The following is a 23,199-nucleotide window of genomic DNA, read 5'->3' as shown; positions in this document are numbered from 1 at the left end:
AACACTGATTTTGGTAATAAAATTCAATGATTTGCAAGCGTTGCTCGTTAGTAAGTCTATTCATGATGAAATGTCAAAGCATACTGAGCATCTTTCTCTTTGACACCATGTCTGAAATCCCACGTGATCTGTCAAATACTAATGCATGAAAATCCTAACCTCAAAAAAATCACCCTTTATTTGAGTATAGTGGCCCATAGTTGACCCATGTCTCAAATTACGGTATTGAGCCCATTTTAAGCCAATTTTCTACAGATCGGATCATACTTCGATGAAGGTGCTAGAATTTTTCTGTGTAGTGCAAAATCCAAATTTTTCCAAGGGTCACAGATCGATATCTAGGTACTACAAACGGAATGACATCAATAAAAATATCATCCTGTTGTGGCGGGTATACATTTTGCATCTCTTTTTCTATTCCAAGTTTGTCCCTTGTTGCACCCTTCACTTTTTCCAATGCAACATTGGCATCCCTAACTTAAGTCAACTTAAAATTTTACTGTTACACTCTTGCTTGGGTTTTTGTTGCTGAAAGGATTCAATGTTTGTCTAACAGTCAACTTTTACCTTTGATGCTGCTGAAGGCAGACTACTTCAAGTTGTACTCATTTGTATCCAGACTAAGCTTTTCATTTACAAAATATTTAGAAACTTTTATGTATTTTCAACTTAAATTGACAAAGGTATTAAAATGATATTTTCCAGAGGATGTTAACAACATATGCCACATTGTTTGCATGGGCTGAAAGGTGGTCTCCAAGCGAAGTGTTGGGTGCTTGCCAAATTTTCCAATGCCATGGCAAAAGACACTCCCACCCCCACACCCCTTTTTCAGTATATGGACATGGTCCTTGTTCATATGGAATACGCAGTGCGAAGTTGTTGGGGGGAGGTCGGGGCTTTGTCAATTGTTTTACACGTACAAATTTTTAATTTAAAAAGTTATGTTTGGCAAAAAAGGTTGATCAAATAATCACCTATGCAAATATTTAGCAAATAAAAACCCATCCAAGTGTGGCTTATTCAAGCATTACCGACAAAATCCATTGCTACGATTCTCATGGAAGTTCAAACATTTCGGAAGGTTGTGGTGAGCTCCGAAAGTGTGTTGGCCTCAATTTTTTTCAAAAGCTCTTTCTTGGTATTTGCAAAAACAAATCTCATTTAAAGTTGTAAAATTTAGTTTGGTTTAATTTTTTCATTTTATTGGTATGAACATATTGAATGATATCACAGTAAACTGTTTACTCATTTCGATTGGAGTGCATTTTATTATGAGGTCTACATTTGTTTTCTAGATACTGCACAAAAAAAAAAAATTGTGAGATGTATTGTGTATAAGTTGCAAAGCTATTAAATGCATAATAAAAGCGCAAAGCTCAAAAATGTCAGACTGATTTTCACTTCTTTTAAGTCTACCAAAGATGAGGTTTGTCCAGAAAGTATAGGCAACAAGTAAAAAGGCATTAAGTTCGGCCGGGCCGAAATTTGTATAGCCACCACCTCGGGTGTATGTGTAAATCCCCTTTCGCCACAATATGGTGAAAATTGGATAAATTATACACCAAAATTTGGCACGGACATTGAGAGGTCTAATACATATAAGTCACTGTTGAATTTTGTATTTCAAATGTAAACAAAATCGGGTAATAAATAAAGCTTTTATGAGCTTCAGACCCTTAACCGCTATATCGGTCTATATGACAGCTATATCTAAATATAGCTAGTAGTTTTAGGGTGGCCTAAAACTACTCACTATTTCAAATTTTCAACGAAATCGGGTAATAAATAGAGCATTTATGGGCTTTAGACCCATTATCGGCTGATCGGTTAATATGGCAGCTATATATAAATAAAGTCCGATCTGAACCATTTTTACTTGAGATGTCGGGAGTCTTAAAATAACCCACTGTTGCAAATTTCAGTGAAATCGGGTAATAAATAAAGCTTTTATGGGCTAAAGGCCTGTTATCGGCGCATATGTCAATATAGCAGCTATATCTAAATATAGTCCGATCTGTGCCATATTTAGGTCGGATATTGGGAGGCTTAAAACTGTGCACTATTCCAAATTTCATCGAAATCGGCCAAAAAATAAAGCTTTTATGGCCTTCAGACCCTTTATAGGGAGATCGGTCTATATGGTAGCTATATAGTCGGATCTGAACCATATTTAGGTCGAGTGTCAGGATGCTAAAAATAACATACTATTCCAAATTTCAGCGAAATCGGTTAAAAAAATAAAGCTTTTATGGGCTAAAGACCCCTTATCGGGGGATCAGTCTATATGGTAGCTATATCTAACTATAGTCTGATCGCAACCATATTTAGGTCGGATATTGGGAGGCTTAAACCTGCGCACTATTCAAAATTTCAGCGAAATCGGATAAAAAATAAAGCTTTTATGGCCTTCAGACCCTTTATCGGCAGATCGGTCTAAATGGCAGCTATATCTAAATATAGTCGCATCTGAATCATATTTAGGTCGAGTGTCAGAAGGTTAAAAATAACTCACTATTTCAAATTTTAACGAAATCGGTTAAAAAATAAAGCTTTTATGGGCTAAAGACCCTTTATCGTCAGATCGGTCTATATAGCAGCTATATCTAAATATAATCTGATCTGTACCACATTTGGCTCGGATGTTCAGAGGCTTAAAACTGCGCACTATTCCAAATTTCAGCGAAATCGGATAAAAAATAAAGCTTTTCTGGCCTTCAGACCCTTTATCGGGAGATCGGTTTATATGGTAGCTATATATAAATATAGTCCGATCGGAACCATATTAGGGTCAGTTGTCGGAAAGCCTTGAACTACTCACTGTTTTAAATTTTAGCGAAATCGGATAAAAAATAAAATTTTTATGGGCATACCCCCTTTATCGGAAAATTGGTCTATATAGCAGCTATATCCAAATATGGTCCGATTCAAGAACTTAACCAGCGTGCATCAAAAAGACGTATCTGTTACAAATTTCAGCTCAATTTTTGAAGCCTGTAGAGTGACTACAACAGACTGGAGGGACAGACGGACAGACACACGAACATCGTTAAATCGTCTTAGAATTTTACGTTGATTCGAAATATATATACCTTGTAGGGTCGGAAATTGATATTTCGATGTGTTGCAAACGAAACACATCGGGTCTAAAAAGATAATAACAAGTAAAAGCGCGCTAAGGTCGGCAGGGCCGAATCTTGGGAACTCATCACCAAGGATTCTGCTAAAATATGAGAGCTATATCAGGTTATAGACCGATTTAGACCGTACTTTGCACATATATGTTGGAAGCCGTAACAGAACACCACATGCAAAATTTCAACCAAATCGGATGAAAATTGAAGCTTCCAAGGGCTCAAGAAATCAAATCAGGAGATCGATTTATATGGAAGCTATATCAGGTTTTTTATCTATTTCGAGCAAACTTGACACAGTTGTTGGAAGTCGTAACAGAACATTATGTGCAAAAATTTAGCCAAATCCGACAAAAATTACGGCTTCCAGGGGCTGAAGAAGTTGAATCGGGAGATCGGTTTATATGGGAGCTATATCAGGTTCTTGACCGATTAGGACCGTAATTGATACGTATGTTGAAATTGATAACAGAACACTCGGATGAAAATTACGGCTTCAAGGGGCTTAAGAAGTCAAATCGGGAAATCGGTTTATATGGAAGCTACATCAGGTTATAGACCGATTTCGATCGTACTTGGCACAGTTCTCGAAAGATATAAAAGAACACCACGTGCAAAATTTCACTAAAATCGGATAAAAATTGGGGCTTCCAGGGGCTCAAGAAATCAAATCGGGAGATCGGTTTATACGGGAGCTATATCCAAATCTGAACCGATATGGCCAATTTGCAATATCCAATGAACAACATCAATATTAAGTATCTGTGCAAAATTTCAAGCGGCCAGCTTTACGTGTTTGTCCACTATCGTGATTTCGACAGACGGACGGACATGGCTAGATCGATTTAGAATGACGAGACGATCAATAATATATATATATATTATGGGGTCCTATATGAATATTTCGAGGTGTTACAAACGAAATGGCTAGATTAGTATACCCCCATCCTATGGTGGTGGGCATAAAAAACATTTGTGCTGAATTTCAAGCGCTTAGCTTTACTGCTTCGAAAGTTAGCGTGCTTTTGACAGACATACCGACGGACGGACATGGCTAGATCGACTTGGAATAACCAGACGATCAAGAATATATACTTCATTGGGTCTCAGATCAACATTTCGATGAGTTATAAGCGGTATGAGAATGGAGGTTATAAAACTTTAAATACGGTTCAAAAATTGCTTCACTAAATACAAAATTAGGGACCAGCCTCGGCGTAAATTGCGAAAAAGTTTTGTTAGTCCAATCTCTTGGACACTATAAAAAATATTCTGCACACAAAAACATGTATTTCTTAGAATTTTTTGGGCACTTTCTTGCAAATAAACAACTTCGCAATATGTCTAGGTCCCTGAAATTTTGCACCTCAGCTACGATATCTTTATCCGTTCAAAAACACCAGTCTTTTTTCTACCAATATTTATTTCCTTTCCTCAGTGCGGCGTAATACCTCTTTTGAGAGAAGTTTTTTCATTGCTTCTATGAATGGTATAGTACCTCACAAATGTTGTCGGCATAAGGAAGGAAACCACCGCTGAAATCCAGGCGTTCAGGGTCATATCAGGTCCAATGATAACCTCTGCGCTATGGTGGCCTCCGTATCAGCTACCATATATGTACCATCCATTTTATATACTCACTTATTTGCTTAAGAGTTATGTGTAGGTTAGGTGATATAAGGTAATCTATGGCCAACAACGCCTAACATAACCCAACCATATGTTCCAGAAAATATTTGCCTTAAAATCTTTTACCCCAAAATTATCGCTGTTATTAAAGAAGCTAAATAATCCATGAAATCGCTTTAAAAAATCTCTGTAGGATTAACAAACATTAGGGAACATTACATATGAAACTTTCATTTTGCATTCCATTTTGATCAGTTACACACTTAAGAGACGGACAATAAATTCAACAATGCAGCACTATAATTGAGTTTGTAACGTAGAACGAGTTTGAACAACACATAGACAGACACTGAAGACAGCACTACTATTCTCCTGATAACCAATGGGTTTTTCTTGAAATTTGCATTTAGAATTCTTGTCCAAAAACCACTTAAACTCAGCAGGCTGTGCACTGTGGGTTTGAGAGACTACCCTGAGAGACTAAGAAAAACAAGTAAAAAAGCGTAAAGTTCGGCCGGGCCGAACTTTGGATACCCACCACCTCGGGTATATATGTAAACCACCTTTCGTCAAAATCCGGTGAAAAATGCATACCTTATGCCCCATAGCAGTTATATCGAAATATGTTGCGATTTGAACCAAATACTAATAAGTACAAGTCATTGTTCAATTGTCTATAACAAAATATTGGTCTTTCTAGTAGCTATATCTAAAAGTAAATCGATCTGAACCATATACCGACACGGATGTAGAAAAGCCTAACATAAGTCACTATGCAAATTTCAGTGATATCGGATTATAAATGCGACTATTATGGGGCCAAGACTTTAAATCGATATATAGGTCTATATGGCAGCTATATCCAAATCTGAACCGATTTGGTCAAAGTTGGACAAATTTTTCGAAGAGCCTAACACAACTCACCGCCCCAAATTTCGGTGACATCGGACAATAAATGCGCCTTTTATAGGCGTAAGACCTTAAATCTAAAGATCGGTCTATATGGCAGCTATATCCATATATAGACCGACCTTTGCCATATTGCAGAAGTATGTCGAGGGGCTTAACGCAACTCACATTCCAAAATTTCGGCAACATAGGGCAATAAATGGGCCTCTTATGGGCACATAACCTTAAATAGAGATATCGATCTATATGGGAGCTATATCCAAATCTGCACCAATCTGGGCCAAAATAAAGAACATATCGAAGGATCTCACATAACTCACTGTCTCAAATTTTGGCAAAATCGGATAATAAATTTGCCTAGTATCCTAAATCGGCGGATCGGTCTATATGGCAGCTATATCCAAATCTGAACCGGTCTGAGCCAACTTGAAGAAGCATGTAAAGTGGCTTAACTTAACTCACTGTCCCAAATTTCATCAAAATCGGATAATAAATGTGGCTTTTATGGGACTAAAATCCTAAATCGGTAGATCGGTCTATATGGGGGTATATCAAGATATAGCTCATCTTCGAACTTAACCTGCTTATGGACATGAAAAGAATTTGTGCAAAGTTTCAGCTCAATATCTCCATCTGTATAGACTGTAGCGAGATTTTAACAGACAGACGGACGAACGGACGGAGATGTCTAGATCGTCTTAGATTTTTACGCTGATCAAGAATATATATTCTTTATAGGGTCGGAAATGGCTATTTCGATGTGTTGCAAACGGAATGACAAAATGAATATACCCCCATCCTTCGGTGGTGGATATAAAAAACAGCTAAATTTTTGTATACATTCTTAGTATCGACATGATTGCGCCCGGCAACATTGCCTGACTTGCTTACCCCAGCAGTCACGTTGGTTTTCTTTCAAATAATCCTCAGCTAAACGAATGTGTTACATGTTAACCTAATCCATGGTGTATGGTATATAATATTCGGCCTGGCCAGACATATTCGGTTGTTTATATGTAATTTGTTACATTTTTAAAAATGAAAACTTTTGATATTCAAATAATTAATTTTTATTATTTATTATTTTTTTCTTTATTCTAATCTACTCGATTCGTATTCAATTTATTGAAATGACTTTGAAGCATCCTTTGAGCCCATAGTGCAGTTTTGCCTATTCTTCACTTTCACAAGTTTCCAAACCATTTTGGCATTTTTATAGATTTACTTTCCCACAACGTACAACGACAATACATAGCCAACGCATATGTGTACATATACACAAAGGCAAAATTTGGTACTGTTGGATTTGTGTGTAGAGAGAGCAGTAGTCTCTGTATTACCATTCTCAGATATGTTGTTATTTATTGCATTTCAATTTAACTTTTATCATATTCCGAATACGGCATTCACAAAACATTTTCCATTGCCACTTGCTATTCTCTCTCACACACACAGCTGCACAACCACATAACCACAGTAACTATAACAACAACAACAAGAGCATATACATGTGTGCATATATAAATGTTTGCAGCTGCATAGATTACCCTTTTTAAAAAATCTATTTAGAATAATTTAAGATTGTGTTGCTTTTTTCTTAAAGGAAAGCTTTTTCCTTTACATTGTGAGAAAGAGATCATGAAATGAAATCCAAAGTTCACTTTCAATCGTATTGCATACAATTGGGACTATTTTTCGTTCACAAATCGATATGGACCATAATATGTATAAATGCCTTTCATATATGTATATCAATTTTGAAACTAAATAAAGCAAAGTAAATATAAATTTTTGTTCAAAATTGATTTGGTTTTGCCCGAAACATATCGTAGACAAAATTAATAAAGAACAAAAGTTATTCAGAAATTGAATTTCGTGGTAAATTTGTAAATCTAAAATAAAAACTAACAAAGTTCGCAAGGACGAACTTTGTATGTCCACCACCACATAAAATATTCCATACCGAATTTCTTTGAAATTGGTTAAAATTTAAGTTGCGTTGAAGGGTAAGTGAAAATCTGACATTTTACATATGGTAGCTATATCTAAATATGCACCGATTTTCAAAATGTATTGCGTTTGTCTTTGAGCTGAAAAACGTGATATGTGGAAAATATCATGTAAGGGTCTAACACAAATTTTTGTACCAAATTCATCGGTTAAATAAGTAAAAAGGCGTTAAGTTCGGCCGGGCCGTACTTTGGATACCCGCCACCTTTCGTCAAAATCCGGTGAAAAATGCATACATTATGCCCCATAGCAGCTATATCGAAATATGTTCCGATTCGAACCAAATACTAATAAGTCATTTTTCTATTGTGTATAACAAAATATTGATCATTTTGGTTTAAAACAAACCGATCTGAAGCATAAACGACACGGATGTGAAAAAGCCATAATTCACTGTGTCAAATGTCAGTAAAATCGGATTATAAATGCGTCTTTTATGGGGCCAAGGCTTTAAATCGAGGGATCGGTCTATGTTGCAGCTATATCCAAATCTGAACCGATCTGCTCCATATTGCAGAAGTATGTCGAGGGGCTTAACTTAACTCACTGTCCCAAATTTCGGCAACATCGGACAATAAATGCGCATTTTATGGTCCCAAAGCCTTAAATCGAGAGATCGGTCTATATGGCAGCTATATCCAAATCTGGACTGATCTGGGCCAAATTGAAGAAGGATGTTGAAGGGCTTAACTAAACTCACTGTCCCAAATTTCGGCGACATCGGATCATCGGCCCGATGTCGAAGGGCCTAACACAACTGACTGTTTCAAATTTCAGCAAAATCGGATAATAAATGTGGCTTTTATGGGCCTAAGACCCTAAATCGGCGGATCGGTCTATATGACGGCTATATTAAGATATATTCCGTTATAGCCCATATTCGAATTTAACCTGCTTATGGACAAAAAAAAGGATTTGTGCAAAGTTTCAGCTCAATATCTCTATTTTTAAAGACTGTAGCGTGATTTCAACAGACGGACGGACATGGCTAGATCGTCTTAGATTTTTACGCCGATCAAGAATTTATATACTTTATGGGGTCAGAAATGGATATTTCGATGTGTTGCAAACGGAATGACACAATGAATATACCACCATTCTTTGGTGGTGGGTTTACATATAAAGTCGTTTGGAATGTGTCAGAATCTGTATATGTCGATTCTGTATAACTTTGCCGAGTGTCGTATGATATTATCCTCTGCAGTCCTTACTTTTACTTTTACTTTTAATGGCTGCGACAGAACGTTTGTCCCACTACCCGAACTCAGAATAGTCTTCCAAGCGCCTTGATCTTCTGCGCTCATTCTAAAATCTCTGACACCAAGTTTCGAAGTGTCTCCCACAACTTGATCTTTCTATCGTGATTTTGGTCTTTCCGGTTTGCGTGTACCACCGTGTTTCCCTTCAACAGACTTCTTTGCTGGAGCTTCTTCATCCATTCTAACAACATGACCTAGCCAACACAGCCGTTGTATTTTGATACGTGTAACTATGCTATCGTCGTTATACAGCTCGTAATTCATACGACGCCTTTAATCTCCATTATCTCAAATTGGATCCATATATTTTACGAAGAGTCTTTCTCTCAAACACTCCAAGCATTGCCTCATCGGCTTTCACAAGTACCCATGCGTCGGAATCATATAACAACAAGGGGTAATATCAGTGTCTTGTACAGCGACATAACATTTTAAGTCGATCTAGCCATGTCCGTCCGTCCGTCTATCAGCCTGTCTATCGAAAGCACGCTAACATTCGAAGGAGTAAAGCTAGCTGCTTGAAATTTTGTACAAATACTTCTTTTTAGCAGTAGGTAGGTTGGAATTTCAAATGGGCCATATCGATCCATGTATTTATATAGCTGCCACATAAACCGATGTGGGATCTTGACTTCTTGAGCCTCCAGAGGGCACAATTCTTATCCGATTTGAATGAAATATTACACGACGTGTTTTGTTATGATTTCCAACAACTGTGTTGAGTATGATTCAAATCGGTCCATAACCCGACATAGCTGTCATATAAACCGATCTGGGGTCTTGACTTCTTGAGCCTCTAGAGGGCACAATTCTTAACCGATTGGAATGAAATTTTGCACGAAGCATTTTGTTATGACTTCCAACAACTTTGTGGAGAATGGTTCAAATCGGTCCATAACCTCATATAGCTGTCATATAAACCGATCTGGGGACTTGACTTCTTAAGCCGCTAAAGTGCACAATTCTTATCCGATTTAGCTAAAATTGCACATGAGGTGTTTTATTATGACTTCCAACAACTGTTCTGAGTATGGTTCAAATCGGTCCATAGCCTGATATAGCTGCCATATAAACCGATTTTGAATCTTGACTTCTTGAGCCTCTAGAGGGCGCAATTCTTATCCGATTGGAATGAAATTTTGCACGACGTGTTTTGCTATGGCATTCAACATCTGTGCTAAGTATGGTTCATATCGGTTCATAACCTGATATAGCTGCCATATAAACCGATCTTGGGTCTTGACTTCTTGAGCCTCTAGAGTGCGCAATTCTCATCCGATTTGCCTGAAATTTTTTACCACAGATCCTCTCATGACCATCAACATACGTGTTTATTATGGTCTGAAACGGTCTATAGCCCCATACGGCTCCCATATAAATCGACTTATCTATTTTACTATTTGAGCACCACAAGGTCGTAATTCTTATTCGAATTGGCTGACATTTCACACAGGTCTCCAACACATAATTTAATTGTGGTCCGAACCGGACCATATCTTGTTATCGCTCTAATAGCAGAGCAAATCTTTTTTTTGTCCTTTTTTTTGCTTAAGAAGTGATGCCGGGAAAAGAACTCGACTAATGCGATCCATGGTGGAGGGTATATAAGATTCGGCCCGGCCGAACTTAGCACGCTCTTACTTGTTTCAATACCAATGTCATTCGTTTCGGTTACGGCGGTGCCGAGGTAGATAAAGTTACTGACTATCCCAAAGTTGTGGTTCTCATCTCTGTCCTCTTTCTTTATCTGCTCGGTTGTACAGGGTGTTTTGGGAGGTGATACCATCCCCTGTAGTCCGCCTATATATTACACATTATTTTCATCCACTTAACGGTTTCAGCAGAGACTTATAAATAATTCTTTTGTCCCATCAAACTTGTTGCATAGTTAAATACTTTAAACCTCTTACTCCAAATCTAAAGATTTTTGTGTTCTTTAAATATTTGCTTTGACTACCCCAAAGGCCATTTATCATTTTTACCAAGGCATCCAAACTTATTGGCATGTGTCAAGTTTCAAATTATTGCCAAAGGACATAGACAAATAGGGCTTAATCCACACAAAAAAATGTCACTGAGACAGTGATGAAAAAAGCCAAAATATGTCTATCTTTCATTTGTCTGCGGTTAAGAAGGATACCATTGGGATATCTCTGCTTTACATTGTTCGACGCTTCCACCCCGTACTCCTCACATGCGTTGTGGCCATCGGGCAGCAAATGCTTGTGATTTTTAAATACTATTCAAAAATCGTTCAGCATGAAGGAAATCTATGCTTGCTGTGGCCTTAAAATATATACGCAACGATTTAAATACAATTTAAGCCCAAATGGAGTATTGATAAGAATTTAATTAAATTATGGCAAACAAAGGCAATCGATATCAGAAAATCAAACAATGGCAGTAAAGCCAGACCAGGGCGAATGAAGAAGAGATAGAGAGAGAGAGACCAAGGATGATAACATCACTATAGACAAAAGAAAAAGCTGTTTTTGGCAATTGGAAGTAAGGGTATGAAATGGGATCAAAAAAAAAAAGAACTTTCGCACATATTTAAAGATATGCGTTCTTTAAAAGTGTATCAAGCATTTGTCTTCAACAAAAAGTAGAAAGAACCCAGGGGTTAAATTTGAAAATTTAATGGTTTTAAGTTCCGTTGCTTGCAACGCCAATAAGGAAAGACATTAGATTTACTGTTAAGTATAACTCTGGTCGCAGAATCATTTCCTGATTAAAATGGCCAATGCCCACCTCTCAGCCCATGTATTCTTGTGGACAGACTAGCCGCCTTTGCTACCATATACCAATCCCTTGGAAATAACCCGTTGCGTGTTATCCAATATTGACTTCCACCCAAAATATTGCCATTTCCACTTGATTTATTGTTAATATTTTTCCATTTGTTTATATTTGTCCATTGGCATCATCTATAAACTATTTATTGTAAATAAATGTCAATCATTGAATTTTTAATTATAGCCTTAAACAAATTTTATTTAAACGCATGACAGACACTATATATGTGACCTTCCTCTGGGAATTCACGCACTGCAAAATGTTGTGAACGGGAATGTGTGCTTTTTTTAATCTGGCTTGTAAGGCATTTTAATACCAACCATAATCTGATTGTACGATGTGATTATAATTTAATTTAATACCATTCTACTGGTTGCACAAGGTCATGGGAAACTCATATTGAAAATTGAATCAGCATTTATTTAATGCGCTTTAAGTTGGTTTGGAAAAAAAAAAATGCAAAAGAAATTATTACAAAATGGCTAAAATGGTAAAATGATGTGGTTAAATAATATCTGCTCTGGGGTGGAATTGATTGAAAGGTGGGGTATTGACAGAAATATTTTTAATTATGCCCTACACCACATTTGTGGAACAGGGTATTACAACTTGGCGAATTTGTTTGTAACACCCAAAATTAAGAGAGATAGATCCATTTATATGTAAATACTAGCCGAACTGGGCCCGCTCCGCTGCGCCTTCTTGAACTCTCTAATGTCTTTTTAGGATGGGGACACTTTGCCCAGAATGTGGATATCGAGTTCGTGGCATTGTAGCCTATGACGCTGAACGCTTTCGAATCCTGGCAAGAATATCGGCCAAAGCAGTGTTCATGCCCTCTTAAAGATGGCGACATTAGCGAGGTACAATGCCAGGCATGGTCATTTAAAAAATTTTCCCCAAAGAGGTGTTGCACTGCGGGACGCCGTTTGAACTCGGTTATAAAAAAGATTCCTTATATATATAAGGGATATATATAAGGGATATCTGCCAAAAAGGCCAACATTTTGTTCCACAAAATTGATTATTGACATATATATTAGACCATTCAATGTCCGTGCCGAATTTGGGTCCTTAAGTTATCCAAGTTTTCACCAGATTGTGATGAAATGGGTTTTACATATATACCCAAGGTGGTGGGTATCCAAAGTTCGGCCCGGCCGAACTTAATGCCTTTTTATTTGTTTAATATTTCCATTCATTTTAAATGTAGCTTTATTTTCCTTAGAGTATTCAACATTAAGCTCACTTCAATTGAAGCTTATTTTCACAAAATAAAGTTGTCAGAAAAATCAAAACAGAAATTTGCAAAACCAAATGTCTTCATATCAGCATTGCGGATTATTAACTTGACAGTGAAAATAATAAAATTTGATTGATATTTGCCTGCCATGGATTCAATAAAAAATGAAGAAAAAAAAAACAACACAAATTGAAACACAAAAATGTCCATCATCAATTTCATGGGGTCATTACGAAATGGCAGCGGATTGTGAGAAATTCAAGCGCTAAGTCTACAACGACCTCATTAATATTTAAACGCATGTTTGCTACTGATTACTCTCATCCAGCTCTAATGAAACGAAGCGAAAATTTGTTCTACCTTTCTTATACCCTACTCCACCACTAGGGTACAGGGATATTGTAACTTGTTTGCAACGCTAAGCAGCATACAAGGTAGAGCCATTGATAGGTACACCGATCAGCTTAGAATCACTTCCGAGTTCGGTTTAGCTATGTCCGTCTGTCCATGTGTTCCTGTTTTTAAGGTACAGGTCGCATTTGTTGCCCGATTGTAATGCACATGTCTCTTTTTTGGTCCAAGAATGAACTCTATTGATTTTGAAAGAAATCGGATGAGATTAAGATATAGCTCCCATATACATCTTTCATCCGATATGGTCGTCAAAATTTTGTTACGATCTTGACAAAATTGTACGACTTGTTTTATTTGACGTCCAAATACGTGTGCAAAATGTCATCAAAATCGGTCTAAATTTAGATATGGCCTTCATGCGATATGGACTTTTAAGGCTGTAGCCATAATTTTGGTCCGATCTTTACAAATTTAAGCGTGGGTTGTCTTATTTGATGTTCCAGTAAGTGTGCCATATTTCATCAAAGTCGGTCCAGATTAAAATATAGCTTCGATATACATATTTCATATGATATGACCCTTAAAGGCTGTAGTAGCCACAATTCAGGTCCTATTGTAAGAAAATCTTAAAAGGTTCTATTCAATAGTTATGCAAAATTAAAATCTGACTAGATTTCATCATCCATGTACTAAAATTAATACCTAGACTCGGTGGTGTAGGACATTATATAGTCGACCCCGCCCGACTTTTGTCTTTCCTTACTGGTTTTATCCGAAATCTGATATCTGACAACATTTTTTTTTTTTTTGGCTGTCCGTGCAATTGCAAAAGCAATTCAATCTTGCCAAACATGACTGACGACGATATGTTGCAGACGGTTAATAGCTATTGGCAACTGTTAAATGACCATACATATACTCCAGCTAAGAGCAATGAAAAGTCATTACATAAATTTGCGGCAAATGTACATATTTGAAATTGACCTCAAATATTGTGAATATGTAGAGGCGAAAAAAACTGAAAAGGACCTAATGGTTAATGCTGTTCAAACAGTCATGAGCATTAAAAGCTACACTGTGGATGAATGGGTTCTTGTTTTGGAGAGGAAAATTTTACCTGTTGCTGTGACAACCGAACGATTCTGCTAGCAATGTCATATGTCCTTCTGACACCATGACCATTAAGCCATCGTAATCGTTCACTCAATGAAATTTCTTTTTCCACATAACACAAAGTTCGTTAAAACAGCAGACATGACTGCTGTTCTAGCAAACACAGAGCTGTTGTTCTAACAAACAAGACCGAAAATTTTCTATTTTAACTAACAAAATGCTAGTCTGACAAATAATAGGTACCGCAGCATCAGCAAATAACAAATTGATCTGCTTTGATAGCATACATTGTTTATTGTTTCAGCAAAACAAATCTGTCATAAATGTTGACAGTTATTTTTAGTTAAAGACTCGGCTTTTGAAACGAGTAAGAGCGTGCTAAGTTCCGCCGGCCCAAATCTTATATACCCTCCACCATGGATCGCGTTTATCGAGTACTTTGCGCGGTATCTCATTTTAGGCAAACAAAGAATAATGAATAAGAACTGATGCTATTCGAGCTATATCAAAAATATTACACAATGACTTCTACAATGTTCATCATTGAATTCATTTATGGTCCGAATCGACAATAACGATTCGGACCATAAATGAATTCAATGTTGAACATTGTGGAACACATTGTGTAATATTTCGGTGCATTCGGATAAGAATTTCGCCTTGTAGGGGCTCAAGAAGCAAAATCGGGAGATCGGTTTATATGGGAGCTGTATCAAGCTATAGAGTGATTCAGACCATATTGAACACGGATGTTGAAGGTCATGAGAGAAGCCGTTGTAAAAAATTTCTGCCAAATCGGATGAGAATTGCGCCCTCTAGAGGCTCAAGAAGTCAAAATCCCTGATCGGTTTATAGGGCAGCTATGCCAGGTTATGAACCGATTTGCGCCAAACTTAGCACAGTTGTTGGAAGTAGTACCAAAACTCCGCGAGCAAAATTCACAGCCAAGTCGGATAAAAATTGCGACCTCTAGAGGCTCAAGAAGTCAACACCCAAGATCGGTTTATATGGCAGCTATCTCAATACATGGACCGATTTCAACCATACTTAGCAAAGTTGTTGGAAGGGATACCGAAACACCACGTGCAAAACATCTGTCAAATCGGATAAGAATTGAGCCGTCCAGAGGTTCAATGGTCAAGACCAAGACCGGTTTATATGGCAGCTATACCAGATTATGAACCGATTTGAACTATTCTTAGCACAGTTGTTGAAAGTCATACCGAAATATCTCGTGCAAAATTTCAACGGATGAGAACTACGCCCTCTAGTGGCTCAAGAACTCCAGACCCAATATCGGTTTTTATGGCAGCTATATCAGGTTATGAACCGATTTACGCCATACCAAGCACAGTTGTTGGAAGTTATAACGAAACACCTCGTGCAAAATTTTAGCCATATCGGAAAAGAACTGCGCCCTCTAGATGTTCTAGAGGCTCAAGAAGTCAAGACCCAAGATCGGTTTATATGGCAGCTATCTCAATATATGAACCGATTTCAACCATACTTAGCACAATTGTTGGAAGGGATACCGAAACACCACGTGCAAAATATTAGTCAAATGGGATAAGAATTGAGCCCTCTAGAGGCTCAAGAAGTCAAGACCCAAGATCGGCTGCTCCCATTTTTGGTAATCGGACATGAGTTCTTCAAGACCGATTGCCCAGGATGTTGTTGATGTATACACCTCATCACCGCATGGCATTCGGTTTAAAATAGTTTAGCTTGTAAATTATACATCCGGAGAAAAATCATTTTAGTACCATACGATATTGATAGTATAAAGCATATGGTATACTATCAAGGAAATATGGATGATGGTTAACATAGTTTGGTACTAGCCTTACTAGCCAACTGGTATTGATGTTAACACCAAACTCTTATTGGTTTTAGTACTAAATCGTTGTTGTTTGAATACCAATCTCATTATGTCTTGAACATTCCAACCCCCCTTTGGAGTTACAACAATTTAAATCGTGCTAAATTCCGATTCTGTTAAAAATTTAGGTCTGTATTTGCATTATTCTGTAACAATCAGGCATTTATGGTCATATTGGGGTACCGGTTTCTAAGGGCCTATATCGAGTTATGAACCTGATGTGGAAGGATTCTTTGTGAGTATTGAAGTATATATTGACGAAACAATTTTCAAGCAAATCGGATGAAAATTGAGGCTTCTAGGGGCTCATGAAATTATGTCCGGGCATCAGTTTATATGAGGGCTATATCAGTTTATAGAATGACAAGACGATCAATAATAGATATACTTTATGGGTTTGCAGATCCATATTTCGAGTTGTTACAAACTGAATAACTAATTAAGTAAACCCCCCATCCTATGGTGATGGTTATAACAAGTAAAAATGTTCTAAGTTCGGCCGGGCGGAATCTTGGGAACCCACCTCTATAGATTGTAATAAAAAGTTATACAAACGAACTTAGTTGAAAGGCATTTGTGGACTAATTGGGTTGCCCAAAAAGTAATTGCGGATTTTTTAAAAGATAGTTAATGCATTTTTTATAAATCTTAGAATAAAACTAGATAAAACTTTTTTTCTAAAGCAAGCTAAAAATAACAGCTGATAACTGACAGAAGAAAGAATGCAATTACAGAGTCACAAGCCGTTGAAAAATTTTTTCAAACGCCGACTATATGAAAAATCCCCAATTACTTTCTGGGCAAACCTATAATATACAAAATTTCTGCCAAATATTGAAACTTTTTTGGGCCATAGAAGACTAATCTGACAATCGATTTATATAGGAGCTATATCAGGTTTTATATCGATTTAAGACACATTTTGCCAAATTTCATGCAAATCAGATGAAAATTAAGGCTTTTAGGGGCTGAAGAAGTCAAATCTCGGGATCGGTTTATATGGGGGCTATATCAGTTAATAGACCGATTTGCACTTGCACTTGGTACAAATGTTGGAAATCAGAACTCAAGTCCTTGTGCCAAGGGCTAGATTGATTCAGAATGTCGAGACGATTAAGTTATGTACATACTTTATGGGGTAGCAGATCAATATATGGAAGTGCAACAAATGGAATTTTTTCCCACCTATGGTAGTGAGTAAAAAAAGTCAATAGTACATGTCTTGTAAAAATATTTAGCTATGCTCGAGCTTATATAGTTTTCACTACCAATATTTGTACGCTTCAGCAAACTAATGCAAAAGTTTTCCTATTCCATTTCGCCTATCTTATGTTAAGTCGCTCGTTACTCCCACCCACTGTGCTCGCCCACTGTTCAACTTTTAGTGTGACTACTCGGCATCAATTCAATATGCAAAAGTAATTGATGATGACGCTGCCATCAGAAAGTTGCCATAATAATTAACGAAAGCGCAATTCGAATATCGCTTTCATTGAACAATAGCTGGGCTGGCGAATAGGAAAATCGACGGTAGGAACAGGCAACAACGGTGAAAAACAGAAGAGACAAAATCATTGCCACTGGCCTGATTCAATCAACTCATTAACTTACCGCTTTTGTCGCAAACACGATAACATCTCTTCATTGTCATCATTAAGAGGACAATTAAGGCCATGGGCAATTTGCATGGTGAGCTGCATCGAATGATTAGTTGCTGACCAATCAGACATAGCCGAGCCGGACATCAGAATGGCACGGTGAAATAAACCTGCCAAGGATTAGAGTGTGAGCAACAGCTTGTAGGACGTTTGTTTTATTGTTTGTGTTCTTTGCTTACCGGAGGCAACTGGGGAGATCATAAGATAGTTGATACAGGCCGCACCGGTGGAGTGTCCCATTAAGGTGACACTGTCCTTATCGCCGCCAAATGAATGAATGTTCTCCTTTATCCAGTGTAAAGCGGCTATCTGATCTAATAGGCCAAAGTTGGCAACTGTATTCTCATTAATGCTGGGACGCATGAAGCCTGCAGGGAAACAATGGTGGATTGTAGCAAAAGGAAACGAAAGAATTTTTTGTTAGAAACTGCTATCACTTATGGGCTTGGAGTTGTTATGAATTTTACCTAAAATTCCAATGCGATAGTTTACAGTCACTACGATAACTTCACTGTAGCTGGCCAGAACGGAGCCATCGTAGGCATTTCCGCTATTCCATTCAAATGACTCGCCATGTATGTACACAACAACCGGATACAAAGGATGACGGTCGAACTCATCCTCATCCTCTGACTCAAACGAGGTTGAGCCTGTGGTGGTCGTGGTGGTGGATGAAGAGCTGCTGCTGCCACCGCCTCCATGATTTGCATTTGGCACATAGACATTCAGATACAAACAATCCTCACTTTCCGTTTTCAGATAGGGCAGCAAACGTGTCAAATGGCGATAACGACTTTTGGACATTTTAGCTGTGCCTTGAAGTGAAATATCCGGCAGTTTTTGAGGACACACCGGTGGTAGGTGATGAGCCATTTTTAAGCCTTGCCAAGGCAGTGCAGCACCTAAAAAGAAACAAAAAACGGTTAAAACTTTAAACTTTTTTTTACCACTAATGATAAACAAAGTTTGTATCCTAAAATCATTGTGAAACGAGGATGTGACAGCAATGACAGCATTACTTGTTGCTCCAATTAAATTCCCATTTTTTTTTTTTTCTCCCAAGTATAGTCAAAATGCTTTGAGGAGTGGCAGTAGGGGAAGTTTACTGCTCTTTTTGTTTTTTTGAATATTCTTTTCAAATTATTTTTCCTTTATGGCCTTCTCTGTAGACTGGAAGTCTCCCACTCGCCTTCCAAATACTGACTTCATGGCGTCATGTGTTATTAGCATCTCTTCGACGTCATCTGTTGACGAACCGACAGACAGACAGACAAACTTTCGATATTGGCCACCCAACAAAACCTTGGACAGGACATCAAAGATCCGAATCACGTATCATTGATGTGGCTAAGTGAAATCCAAGCACTGCAACACACTCACACTTTGCTTGTTGTGTATGTGTGTTTTTGCGTGCGTGCGTATGGGTTGGTGATTTGGACAAGTGTAAAACCCAATACAAAAATTGATCGAAAAACGAGTGGCATGCGTAATCCGTGAGATGTAACTAAGAACTAGGACAAATGTCTACAAATATATAGCAAGAATCACTGGTCATGATATGCATAGAAATGACTCTACAATCAAATGGAATGGCATTTCCCAGAGAGATGTATGGCGAGCCAATCAACAGGTGAATATATTGACATTAGAAAATTATATGCAGCCCAAACAGGAGGGACTTACAAAAAAGGAGTAACCAGTAAAAATAAAAAGTCTGATATATCTGAAATTATTTCGTACAATCCTCACATATCCATAATCCATACAAAAAGCATTGGCCTAAATTTGGAGAAGATGGGGAGTATATCTTCATTTGAACCGACTTCTGTGAAATTTAGCCGCAATCTGAAGAGGCTTCTTCTCTAGGATTAGACGAATTTTGCGGCCTGTATTTTGTACATCAACTATTTAAAAGGGACAAACTGGGACAGACAGACGTTAATGACAACCAGACTAGTGAAATTGAATCAAAAAAATGATACTGAATCAGTCCTTATACTTATCAAATCGTCTGATTCTCTGCCATCGGACACACAAAATAGAGATTGTGAAATAAAGAAAAAAATTTGCCAGTTCCTTCAACAAGGCAGGACACATATCGCCCCACTGGTGGTTGCTTTTGGATAATTGGGCATCTTTCTGACCGGCCTACAGTTAGCCTACAGTAAAGCCTTTTGGTCGTAGTACTAACAGTGAAGTTTAGGCCGGTTAGAGGGACGGACGTAGTTCGTGATGGTGCCAATGAGATAAAGAAATCCAATTATCGAAACGCGTCCACCAGTGGGGTGCTATGTGTCCTGCCTTGTTTGAAGAACTGCCAATTTCTTTTCTTCAAAACTTATTTAACAATCTCTCCTTTGTGTGTTGCATTGGCTTGGTCATTAAGCTCGACTTGAAAAGCAATGAAACAAAAATTGATTCGCATGACCGGATGTTAAAAGCCAAACAGATAAAAAGATGATTTTTATACCCTCCACTATAGCATGGGGGTATACTAGTTTCGTCATTCAGTTTGTAACTTCTCGAAATATTCGTTTGAGACCCCATAAATTATATATTGTGTTGCCCAAAAAGTAATTGCGGATTTTTTAAAAGAAAGTAAATGCATTTTTAATAAAACTTAGAATGAACTTTAATCAAATATACTTTTTTTTACACTTTTTTTCTAAAGCAAGCTAAAAGTAACAGCTGATAATTGACAGAAGAAAGAATGCAATTACAGAGTCACAAGCTGTGAAAAAATTTGTCAACACCGACTATATGAAAAATCAGCAATTACTTTTTGGGCAAGCCAATATATCCTTGATCTTCATGACATTTTATGTCGATGTAGGCATGTTCGTCCGTCCGTCCGTCCTGTCTGTCGAAGGCACGCTAACTTCGAAGGCGTAAAGCTAGCCGCTCGATATTTTCCACAAATACTTCTTATCAATGTAGGTCAGTTGGGATTGTAAATGGTCAATGTTTTGATATAGCTGCCATATAAACCGATCTTGGATTTTGATTTCTTGAGCCACTAGAGGGCACAATTCTTATTCGATTTTGAAAATAAGCATGACGTGCTTTGTTATGATTTCCAACAACTGCGCCAAGTATGGTTCAAATCGGCCCAAAACCTGATATAGCTGCCATATAAACCGATCTGGGATCTTGACTTCTTGAGGCTCTAGAGGGCGCAATTCTTATCGGATTTGGCTGAAATTTTGTACAACGGTTTATCTGGTCTGAATCATGATCAATAGCTTGATACAGCTCCCATTTAAACCTATCTCCCGATTTTGCTTCATGAGCCCCTACAAGGCGCAATTCATAACCGAATGTACTGAAATATTACACAATGACCTCTACAATGTTCAGCATTCATTTATGGTTCGAATCGGACTATAACTTGATACAGCTCCAATAGCATAACAGTTCTTATTCAATACTCTTTGTTTGCTTAAAAAGAGACACCGAGAAAAGAACTCGAAAAATGCGATCCTTGGTGGAGGGTATATAAGATTCGGCCCGGCCGAACCTAGCACGCTCTTACTTGTTTTGTTTGCTTTTCCCCCAAGTGGTTTGCTCCAAAAAACGTAATCACTCCTCCACAATGTTTGATGGGTTATTACTTATTGAAAATTTTAGAGTAGAACTGCTTTCACTAGCACACGATTAACCAACTAAAGGATAGATTGTGTAGCGTGAATGCAATTACATCTGCACAAGCGTTCACAACACACCATCCTCACTGGATTGGTTAGAAGCGAAGGCAAAAATTAATGCACCAAATTGGCGTTGTACACTTTTGTACTATCAAATGGCAAAAAGGGTTATCAAGTAGACAAACATAGATCCGTCTGAATTTTATTTTTTTTTTTTTTGTCACATCCAAGGGAAGTGTTTGAAAATAACAAGTAAAAACAAACCAAATCGGCCAGGCCCAATTTTGGAAACCAACCACCATGGATTGTATTAAAATACCTACCTACCAAATTTCTAAAAAATCAGGCAAAAAATTATATTGGGTTGCCCAAAAAGTAATTGCGAATTTTTCATATAGTCGGCGTTGAAAAATTTTTTCACAACTTGCGACTCTGTAATTGCATTCTTTCTTCTGTCAGTTATCAGCTGTGTTTAGAAAAAAGTGTAAAAAAAGTATATTTGATTAAAGTTCATTCTAAGTTTTATTAAAAATGCATTTACTTTCTTTTAAAAAATCCGCAATTACTTTTTGGGCAACCCAATATTATAAACCGATTTAGATTTAGATCATACTTGGTACTATTGTTGGAAATTATAACAGAACAGGAAATTTCAGCACCATCGGGCAACAATTACGGCTTCTAATTGCTCAAGAAGTCAAATCGGTAAATCGGTTTATATGGGAGTTATATCCAAGTCTGAACCGATAAGACCCATCTGCAATCATCAACGACCTACATCCACAGGAATTATCTGTGCAAAATTTCAAGAAAGTAGATTTATGTATTGGACCGCTATCGGGATTTCCACAGATGTACGGATGGACGGAAAGATATGTCTTGATCGAGACGATGTAGGGACGATCATTAATGTCTAAACTTTATGCGGTCGCGAATCAATATTTCGAGGTATTACATCCTATGGTGCACAGTGTCGTGAGTTCATAGTAAAGTTGGCCAAAAAGAGAAGGAGTCATCGTATATGGATGAATCTTAGCTAAGATATTTTTTATTATTTTAGAAGACTTAGGACCAAACATGGATGCTACAAGTCCACTTTTTGGAATAGGTCCCATATAGACCTATCTATCGATTTTTCTTCCCCAGCCCACAAAATGCTCATTTTCTATCCAATTTGCCTGAAATTTGAAACAAAGCCTTTTTTTGGTCCTCTTCCCAATCATATGGGCTAAATCGGATACTTTTCCTATATAGCTGCCAAATAGACTGATCCTCCGATTAAGGGTTTTGGCCTATAAAAAACCTATTTTTCGGCCGATTGTGCTGAAATTCGTATCACTGAGATCTTTTATACCTCTCATAGTCCGTACCGAATATGATCCAAATAGGACCATATTTGGATAAAGCTACCATCAGATCGATCTTGCAAATTTTGGTCTCGGGATCATAAAATACATATTTGTCATCCGATTTCGCTAAAATGTTTAATAAGTAGAGGTTAAACAGTGCCGGAGATATTACCCCGCCTTGAGTAACCCTGTGTTTCACTCTACTGCGTTTCGATTTCTTAT

The 23,199-nt window shown here is 37.5% G+C and overlaps 1 protein-coding gene across 8 annotated transcripts in view; it reads right to left on the bottom strand.

Annotated features, from left to right (window-relative positions):
* The window catches only part of LOC106095633 (uncharacterized), a 219,967-nt gene that overhangs the window by 145,833 nt on the left and 50,935 nt on the right, over window positions 1-23,199 (bottom strand). For all 8 annotated transcript variants that reach the window (XM_059361970.1, XM_059361973.1, XM_059361975.1 and 5 more), the window contains 3 exons: window positions 18,452-18,886; window positions 18,164-18,352; window positions 17,938-18,094 (listed from right to left, as the gene is read on the bottom strand). In XM_059361970.1, the coding sequence (XP_059217953.1) occupies window positions 17,938-18,094; window positions 18,164-18,352; window positions 18,452-18,886 (781 nt within the window). The remainder of the gene's footprint in view (window positions 1-17,937; window positions 18,095-18,163; window positions 18,353-18,451; window positions 18,887-23,199) is intronic.

This window comes from Stomoxys calcitrans, chromosome 2 (assembly GCF_963082655.1).
Source record: "Stomoxys calcitrans chromosome 2, idStoCalc2.1, whole genome shotgun sequence".
Lineage (NCBI taxonomy): Eukaryota > Metazoa > Arthropoda > Insecta > Diptera > Muscidae > Stomoxys > Stomoxys calcitrans.
This window is presented reverse-complemented; position numbering and strand designations above follow the sequence as displayed.